Below are 10212 nucleotides of genomic sequence, written 5' to 3'. Positions count from 1 at the left end.
ACCTTTCAGACCGTGCAATATTATCCAACAGTACCTTATTGAATATTTGTTTCATCCCCCCCATCATACGCTGCTACTCCCTTTATTCTATTGCACAATACTGCCACTTTCTAGAATCGCCTGCACTGATAGTTCTTTATTCTCCAGGTTATAGTTATATATATTACTTCGTTAGAGTTATTTGATACTATGTCTTGCACTATCCTACTGTACCGGTATATTACTGTATACTACTATTCTTATTGTATATATTGTATATCTTATTCATCTGTTCCTCTGTCTCTCCTGCTACTTTGAGCATGTACATGACAAAAGAATTTCCCTCGGGATAAATAAAGTGATTCTTATTATTATTCTTATTAAAGAGTCATGGTGACATGAGCTGTTCTACACTTAGGATACTTTACTGTTCTTTTCGGTTGCACATTTATGCAAATTTAATGAGGAAGGATGCATTTAAAAAAAAAAAAAAAAAATTAAGTGCACTGAGGGTGACACCCCTGTGGTTTCTCTACAGCAACCCCAGGGAGATGGCTTACTGGTAAAATGTCATGAAGACTGATGCATCTTGTACAGGATGTCTTCATTGAGCCATGCCCTTTTTTTTTTTTTTTTTTCTTTCTTTCTTTCTTTCTTTCTTTCTTTCTTTCTTTCTTTCTAGGTGCCTAGCCTTAATTGTTGGATATAGTGATTTTGACTATATTAATATTGTATGCTAAATCTAATAAAATCTACTTGTGTGGGTTTATCTCAGAATCTGTTACAATGACCTAAACATGCAGACCACAGGCTTTTCAAGGTTTACAGGAAAGCACCAATGAAACCCACAAGGATGTGGAACAGCTTCACCACTGAATTAATTATCTAATTTTACACAGTAAACTTATTTTACCCTTAGTAATACCCAAGGAATACATTTGTTCCAACACACTCAGGAAAGACGGCAACTTAATGGCACTTGAAACAGGAAGCAACATCAACTGTTTAACTAGTTTAACAATACATTGTAATGTAGTGGGATGTCCAGTAGGTGGCACTAATACATTCAAAATGGGTTCTAGCAGCCAATGAATTAAAGAAGGACGTACTCAATTATTACGTCATTAAATTGACTTAAGAGGTTTCAGCTTTACATTTTTGAGTTAAAGCCAAAGAATAAAAACACGAAGCCCTTTCGAAGCTGATATCGCCCCACTTCACTTGGCAAGTATTATTTAAGTATTGCAAAAAGACATGTTTCCCCCCATTTCTTCAGTTTAAATACACGTGCAAGAATGCCAGTGAAGAACAAAAGAAAAAATTGCAGGCCTAAAAAAACCAATCTACGTCTGATGAAGAGTAGCTAGAAGTTATGTGTTCTTTTATCTTCTTCATATATATATATATATATATATATATATATATATTTATATATATATATATATATATATATATTTATATATATATATATATATATATATATATTTATATATATACACACTGTGCGTCAGCCCTGTTCACTGAACCATAGATCCTGAAGACTCTTTCTACTTTCTACTTTAAGCTTCACAACAGACCAGTGGAGCTTGCATTGGTGTAATTGTTAACTACACTTAAACAGCGAATAAATAAATATATATAAATATATATATATATATATATATATATATATATATATATATATATATATTTATTTATTTATTTATTTATTTATTTATTTATTCGCTGTTTAAGTGTAGTTAACAATTACACCAATGCAAGCTCCACTGGTCTGTTGTGAAGCTTAAAGTAGAAACAGTCTTCAGGATCTATGGTTCAGTGAACAGGGCTGACGCACAGTGTGTGTGTTTGTGCAGCTGACTCTTACAGTATGAAATGATGGCGTTGTGCTGTATTCAGATGTGTGTGTGTGGGGGGGGGGGGGGTGTCTTATAGTTCACAGTGGTCTGAAATAGTGAGTTTGAAAGCTAACAGCTAAACTGCAGCAGTGGAGCATTACAGGTCGCTCCATCGACATGCTCCCATTCGCCGGAGTGAGAAAATGCTGCGCCTTTCTTAATAAAGGGTGACAGATATGGGCCACAGCAGGGGGAGGGGTGTCATAGTGGAGCCACAGTGGAATGATAACCATGGCAGATAATAGCTGTGCTCCTTTAGCACAATTATTATCTGTTCCCTCAAACTAACCTTCTCTCTGCTGGAAGCCTTGAAATTCCAACACAATATGAGACGGGATTTTTTGGGGGGGATTTCTCACACTGTAGTAGTAGTGCCACCACATGCCATGACTAAAACTCACCTGAGGTCACCCAACCTCAGCAAGTGGGCAGACTTCCCACTTGCTCTGCATTCCAGTTTAACCCTTACCCCCTTGTTTTGCTCTACTTCCCCTTGTTCTGCTAAGCTCTTTGGATTAGCTGTTTGACAGAATGTAGTTTTGCAGGCTTGTGAACTCATGTCACTCCTACAAATGTTTCTGGAATGAGAAAGTGTCAACCAAATTTGAACTCATATTATGGATGTACATTTTTGTGGCTCAGTCATATTGTGACCCACAGAAAAGCATCATTAGTTCATCTCTTGATAGATGCCCATATGAAGTCTATGATTAATGGCCTTTAGTTTGAGACCTAGACTTATTTTTTTCTTTGTCTGAGCCGTTTTTCTAAATGTTCAGCTACACAAGTCCGTGATATCACGGGGGAACGTTTGATTCTGAAATGAAACTTCATTCTGGCGTGGTCAAAGTGTTCTGACAGGTCCCGTGACATTAAAATATCCAGCACATGTATTATTATTTTCTCCCTAAGAAATGAGCCTCCAAACTCTCTAAACTATCATAAACGATCTTTTCTTATTAGCGCCTTTAAAAAGAAGAAAGCCTAAATAAAAATACAGAACGAATCTTTATTGATTTGTAGGTCTTTACAGAGGCCTTAGGTTTTAATGTTTACCTGTTTAAATATGAATTACATGTAAACAAAAAATAGTACATTTCCCTCAGATTCAGTGTTTATCATTGCATGGCAGTACCTTTTTGTCTTTATCCTTGCTATGTCTGCTGCTGTTGTTGTTTTTTCTTTTTAAATAATATGCGATGTTGCCCTTCTTATTTAATCATATTTTTAATCGTTTAGGGTAAGTATGAGCGAACAACCACGGCAAACATACATGCCAGACCGCAGGATATTTGATCTAATCTCTGTTAGTGAAAAATCGATCTATGACTGAAAGAGCCTTCCCCAGGGCTTCTCTTTCCCATCATTTGTATTTTGCGACTGACTGCAGTTTCTGCGCCGCTGCTGCTCGTACGCAATCTCTGGATAGGTGGTTGCCATGGATTCCTGGGTCACATGCGTGGGTTTCCTAGCCAGAAGCAGCAGAAGATGTTCGGACCAAAAATCCAGAGCCATTTTCATTCAAGAAAAAGAGAGGATCCGCTGTGGAGGGCTTGCTGAGCGGGTGGTCTGACTACACACCCGTCTGCTGATTTCGGCATCTTTTAAAAAAAAAAGCCAACCAAAAAACACGACGGGAAGAAAACCTGATCTGGGTGCTTTTGAATCACTGAAATTCGCAGCAAACCGGTTTTGTCCACATCCATAGACTGATAACAGGAATGAGTATAGAAATTCCTGAAGGACTGACGGAGCTGTTACAGAGCTTTACCGTGGAAGTGTTGAGGAATCAGCCCAGGGACTTGCTCGAGTTTGCGCTACAGTATTTCACCCAGCTTAAGGAGAACGAGACCAAAGAGGCCTCATTTGGCAATGACCAAAATTCGGCCCCGAGACTTGGGAAAGCGGTCAATTTCATTGACGAAGCCATGCAGATCGATTCGGAAAACGGAGAGGAGGACGACGACGATGACGAGGAATTCATAGGTGGGCTAACACATTCACCGTGCGTGTTTCTGTCATGGGGGGATGCTGAACTTGACTCGAGATGCTTTGCTTTGAATTGTGAGCATGTATGGATGGATGGATGGCCGTGGGAGAGAATGAAAATCCACATCGAGCGCGCTGATGCTGCCGCCATACATTTACAACGGCTCTGTCATTTGCCATATATGGTCACCGAGGCTCAATGCTGGTTCACGAACGTGTTATGCTCTTCACGTTTCTGCTCAGAGAATAGCACCTGCACACTGCGGCTTATTTTGCTTTATAAATAATTATGATAGTCATAAAAACATCTGGACCGTTTAAATGTTTTCTGTCTCAGGTGCAGGCCCGGTGGGCCTCCCCTTCATATGTACCCCCCAAAAAAGACAAAGCTTGTAAAATATAAAGGCCTATAGCTTTAGCTGTTATATAGATGCAGGCAGTACACAATGTGCTGTCGACAGGCCTACATTTCCTGAAGTATTTAACACAGTGACTGCTGCCAGAGTGTAATGAGGTGCAGCCAGAAGCAACCCAGAGCTCTGACACAGCATCCCAATGAGTGGTGGCTTCTGCAAGACTGGCTGCAATGGTTACATAAGGAGAAATGCCTCGCATGCAGTTGTTAAACGTCTGTGTTTTGGGTCATTGTTGTGCCCCCCCAACCAACCAACCAACCACCATTAATGCCTCCCATATTTCAATGAGATTCCCCAGTCATCACTGGCTGGCAGGCCATTAATGGACGAGACCTATCTAATGTATATTTCATACTGACCTATTGTGTAGCAGCTTGGCACTGTTTTTCTCATTTAAATTTGATTCAAAGGCTAAAATCCACTTCAAAGCAGCTGTCCCCCATTCAGTTTTTACTCAGATGAATATAGACCCTAATGAGAATGCTCCACTTGTGCTGTAGATAACGAAATACAACGGCCTCAAACCTTACTAGCAATAACAGTTTGTGATGGATGGATATCTTTTATGGTGAAATCTAACATGCTTTAAAAAAAAAAATACAGATATATATCTTTCTTTTTCTTTTCTCCAGCCCCTGTGATAAACAGATTCATCCGAAGAGCATCAGGTGAGTTACCATCTTCCTGTTGTGTCAAGGAGGGAAACTCTGGACAGTGTCTGAGCTGAAAACATTAAATAAAGCCTTCTGTGACACATGACTAGCGAGGCTGCGTCAGATTGGCTTCAGTACAAGTGATACTTAAGTATTTTTCCATCTGTCTTTTGTTACCGTCTTCCACTTATTGTAATAGTGTTGATATGTTACAGCTTGTGAAGCCACTTTGTCTCAAACCCGTCAGTGAGTAATGTAGCAATAGTAAAGTTGCGGCTTCACATAACTTAGTTGTGTTTGGATAGCTGCTTGGTTTGCCTTTCTGAATGGAAAGAATTATTTATTAATAACTTGGGTATTTACCTTACCTCTTATCACTTCAGACGGGGAACGAACATCTTTTACTTAGCAAACCGTAAATCTTGCACATGAAATGAAAACAGATTCAATTAAGTTAACATTAAGCTGGTCACTTACCATATTCCACGTTAGCCTGTGTCAAGTTGAAAGTTTTTTATACCACTACCCCATCTTTCTGTTAACATATAGGAAGGAAATGTGGTAAGAGTGCTGTCATCCATCACCGCATATTCCTGTACTCAAGATGAGAAAAGTTGTTTTTATTGAAAGATTTATTGCCTGAACTGGTCCTGAATCATCCCTGGAATTTGCCTTTTTTGTTTGACTGGGATGAAGTCTGTGCCGTGGGCCACCTGAAGATGAACATTTGTTTTTCAGATGTTATGTAAGGTGTCGTTATTCATCTAAAAGTTCATTTAAAGAAAAAGTGAAGCTTTTTCAAATAAAGACCTGGTAGACAGTTCCACTGGAAGTGAGCTCTCAGAGACCCTAGAGATGCTAGTATACTTCAGCGTTATAATTCGCGGACGGGAAGAAACAAGCAATTAATAAGGGATCAATTAACAATTCTATTTACAAACACCTTTAACATCTACTGTCGCTAATAACAAGAAAACTGCCCCAGAGTCGAAAACACTATATGGACAAAATAGCTGCTGCTCATCAATAAGAGAAATGTAAATGTGATTCGTGTGTTTGTGTCATGCAGTGTGTGCTGAAGCATTCAATCCTGATGAAGATGATGAGGATAAAGAGCCAAGGGTAAACTGCATCCATCCAGTGATTATTGTTTTTACACAACTGGTTTAACTGTTCAGAGGTTATAAGTGTGATTCGTGATCTGTTTTAGGTCACTCACCCCAAAACTGACGAGCAGAGACAGAGACTACAGGAAGCATGTAGGGACATTCTTCTGTTCAAGAATTTGGATCCAGTGAGTGGATTATTCCATAAGCTCTTCTCTGGTTTGTGCCCTGCCATATCCTAAATTAAACAAAGGGAAACATGGCCCAAGGCCAGTAAATTTCTTCTTTTTTTTTTTGCTGCATGCCCAGTACACCGTGCCTAATTTTTTTTAGAGATAGTTATTTATTTATTTGTTTTGGAAACTCGAAAACAAACTCTGAGTGCATTCTGCATGATTCTTTCACTGTCTGACTGCTGTCCCCGCCCCCATGACAGGAAGAGATGTCTCAGGTGCTGGATGCCATGTTCGAGAAGTTCTGCACGGAAGGGGAACATATCATTGATCAAGATGATGACGGGGACAACTTCTACGTTATCGAAAGGTGGGTTTAACTTGCTCGTGAATTTCAAATCGCATCATAGTTGGTTATTTAACTTGAAAAAGTGAACACAGTTGCTAAATAATTGCTGAAATCATTGTTTTGTGCTAACTGAAGATATTTTTTCCCCGCTGCCTTTCCATTCAGTGGCACGTTTAACATTTTCGTGAAGGTTGATGGCACGGAAAAGTTGGTGGGCTGCTATGACAACCGAGGCAGCTTTGGAGAACTGGCGCTGATGTACAACACCCCCAGGGCGGCCACAATAATCGCCACTTCACCTGGAGCCCTTTGGTGCCTAGTGAGTAAACCATTACACCGCACCCCACTGCAATGGCACAGTTGGATCCTTAATCGGGTTTTTATAGCATGCTGTGCTGTCAGCTGTCATGATTTAAGTAAGCAGGGAGTTTATCTGCGACGGTGTGGAAACCATCATTAGGTGAACACAAATTAAGGCGAAAGCAGCTGTTTTACCTCCAGGCTCTGTTCGTTTTATTGTTACATTTCAGCATGGATGCTATTTTACTTAAGGAAAACTGGCAAAACATCCAGTTAAGTATCCAGTCGCAGTCTGACTTGTTTCTGAGAAGCTGCTGTTTATTAGTGACTATGAGAGCCATCGCTGAACTGCGGGTAACGTCTCAGTTAAGTCCTCTCAGTGCAGCTGGGTAGGTTGCTGCCATGTCCTGTGCTCACCTGAGGACTTGTAGGTTGTTTTTATTTGAGTCTCTAATCTCAAACAGGAAGCCCCTTTTGACCACCAATTGGTTTAGGTCAAGGAGGAAGAGTGCTGCTAAAAAATGCATCCAGTCAAACAGTCGAAAATTTATTTATGGCCCTTGTTCATTTTGTAAACAAGCGATAGGATATGAACTTGAAGTGGGTCCAACTTTAGCAACCTTTAAACCATGAGGTTCCAGCCTTGCTTGCGCCTTTGGGTGAGGGGAAAAAGGTTTGTCAGCTATAGGGCGCCCTCTGCAGTCACATATGTTTCCTGCAGCACAGTATGTTACTGCAAGCTTTGTTGACCATGCTGTCTGTGATATTTTTCCTTTCTTTGTGTTCAGGCTTGGTGTCCTTTCATTCATTTCATTCACATAATGACACATGGATGGTGCTGTTTCTTTTCTTTTCTTAAATTCAAACTATAAGTGCACACTATTGTTTTATGTGAGCTATTTGATAAGATAGATAAGATAACTCTTTATTGTCATTGCACAGTCATACCTGGTGCAATAGTATAACGAATTTGGAAACTGTCCCACGTCGGCACTGCACACAACACAACACAACATGAGATCAGTCTGGACTTCTTGGTTGGGGATTTTTCATCATTATGTTTATTATTATTTTTATTACTGTATAGCACTATTATGAATAATATTTTATAATGTGTGAATTGTTAGTTTTTGTCTAACCCCAGGGTCAGTGTCATCAGAAATTGTGTTTAATGAAGCCTTATTTTAAATCTGTTTCAGGATCGTCTGACATTCAGGAGGATCATAGTGAAAAACAATGCCAAGAAGAGGAAGCTGTATGAGGCATTCATTGAAACTCTACCCCTGCTTACATCTTTAGAGGTCAAGATTAACATTGTCCTCCAGCATTTACACAGTGTACTACATATTTACAGTAAAACATTTGCAAACCAAATATGTTTCATGCACAGGTGTCAGAGAGAATGAAGGTAGTTGACGTGCTATCCACCAGGGTGTACAGCGACTCGCAGCAGATCATTGCTCAGGTGAATAATGTCTTCGTACAATCTGCTTTTATTGGACTTTTTTTTTTTAAATTCTACATGTTTTTGTGCTCCTTTGCAATTGCTGTGTTGCTTTTTGTCATAGGGTGATTTAGCGGATTGCTTCTACATTGTCGAATCTGGCCAGGTTAGAATCACTATGAAGAGAAGTCGGGTAAGTTTGCACCGCCACCCTTTAGACAAGCCTTTGATTAAAAAAAAAAATCTCTGGAAACTTAGAGTACGCATTTCTTTTTCTCTGCTAGACAAAAACAGACCAAGAAGAGGAGGAGGTGGACATCGCTACATGCTCCAGGGGCCAGTATTTTGGGGAGCTTGCTCTCGTCACAAACAAACCCAGAGCTGCATCTGCCTATGCTGTGGGGAGTGTCAAATGCTTGGGTAAATTTTGTGCAGTTTTGTGCTCGTTTGTTCATATATCGCGCCAAAGATGCACATCTCCCAGTAAAACACATATTATTTTGTACCATCCTTTTCAAATTCACCTCCAAGTCCTGACTGTATCTGTTTTCTTCTTTATCAGTCATGGATGTTCAAGCCTTTGAGAGATTGCTAGGCCCATGCATGGACATCATGAAGAGAAACATTGCTAACTATGAGGAGCAGCTGGTGACCCTGTTTGGAAGTAGCCCTGAAATTGAGCAACAGACTGCATGAAGCGACTGCAGTGGACTGTAAATGGGTGGATGGAAAAAGGCTTGTAACCACTTAAACAGATTTTCTTACAAGAAATGTGAATATCCACCTACATAAACCATTTGAGCGTCAGATATATAAAACACACGTTGTCGGAAGGTTATGGCCGAAAAGTAAAGCCAAAGCAGAGTTGCTTAAAGCTTGTTTAAATTACATTTTCCACAACACTCACCTTACAAAAAAAAAAAAAAAAAATGTAAGTGTGCATTTTACTTGTCGGTGTTGGGTGCATTACTTGTTTGTAATTTGAGCATTTTTTTTTAACTTTCACATTTTCTCCACAGTGTTATAGCCACACGTACAACATTATATATATCGTTTGTAAATTTCTAAACATTGCGTGTCAAAGTCAAAAGCCAAAGCTGATTTCTTACTGGATAAGTGCGAGCAAACGTCACATGTACAAAAGGGCCCAAACCTGAGAAAGGGTAAACGGTTTGTAAAGGATAAAATCTTTGACATTTTGATTATGAAAAAACAAAAAAACTTGGCAGTATCCTAAAATTTCTACAAAAATACATTCCTGTTTAGCATAAGATGGAGTCCCTGGAATACATGCTCATAAACCACGTATCACTGTTGCTAAGTGTTTGTGGCAGTTAGCTGAGTACTATGCTCTTTCTTTTTTCAAAAAAGCAAAGTTCAGAGAGATAGCTGATAGTTTTGTAACAACACACAACACATTGCTGTATAATTTTAAAACGGAGTGTTTACTGTTATTATAATAGGCCCACTTTAAACTTCATAAGTTGCCCAACAAGACAGTAGTCATTACAGGCAACATCTTAAGGCAACTCATTTTTCTGTGTTTCAATGTAAAATTTAGGTAATACTGTTTTTGCATAGGTGAAACATACATTATTATGACATCCATATTTGCTGTCTACCTCTGCCAACAACTTCTACAGTTTTACGCTCAACAGGAATCTAAAGTGGGTCCTCTCTCTTACTACTTCTCTCTTTTTAAAGTAACTGAGGTCTTCTGTATTTTGTCTGCAGCTTACATGGTTTAACTGGTTAAACATGCAGATTTTATCCCCCACCCTTCCCCGTAGGACTGGTCATTTTTGAAGGCATACCCACAATACTGGCTAAAAGTACTGTATGTTTCACTTTTCATGTCAATAAAGATTTTTTTTTTTGTATTTGTGCTTCCGGTTAGTATTTGTT

General features: G+C 39.3%; 1 protein-coding gene across 1 annotated transcript; it reads left to right on the top strand.

The window, feature by feature from the left end:
- The first annotated feature begins 3312 nt into the window (after window positions 1-3312).
- prkar2b (protein kinase, cAMP-dependent, regulatory, type II, beta) lies at window positions 3313-10187 on the top strand. Its single transcript, XM_086299080.1, has 11 exons — window positions 3313-3863; window positions 4915-4950; window positions 6005-6057; window positions 6146-6229; window positions 6478-6584; window positions 6729-6882; window positions 8063-8164; window positions 8254-8328; window positions 8432-8500; window positions 8592-8727; window positions 8870-10187. Exons 1-11 carry the CDS (start codon window positions 3599-3601, stop codon window positions 9001-9003), a joined length of 1215 nt encoding a protein of 404 aa, XP_086155206.1. The 5' UTR covers window positions 3313-3598; the 3' UTR covers window positions 9004-10187.
- The last annotated feature ends 25 nt before the right edge of the window (window positions 10188-10212 follow it).

The sequence above is a fragment of the Aulonocara sp. 'chitande type north' Nkhata Bay genome, linkage group LG7 (assembly GCF_057382095.1).
Source record: "Aulonocara sp. 'chitande type north' Nkhata Bay isolate Kocher_YH1m ecotype deep benthic linkage group LG7, A_spYH_male_GT1.1, whole genome shotgun sequence".
In the NCBI taxonomy this organism is placed as follows: domain Eukaryota; kingdom Metazoa; phylum Chordata; class Actinopteri; order Cichliformes; family Cichlidae; genus Aulonocara; species Aulonocara sp. 'chitande type north' Nkhata Bay.
Note: the sequence above shows the minus strand (reverse complement) of the source record. Positions and strands in the feature narration are given on the sequence as shown.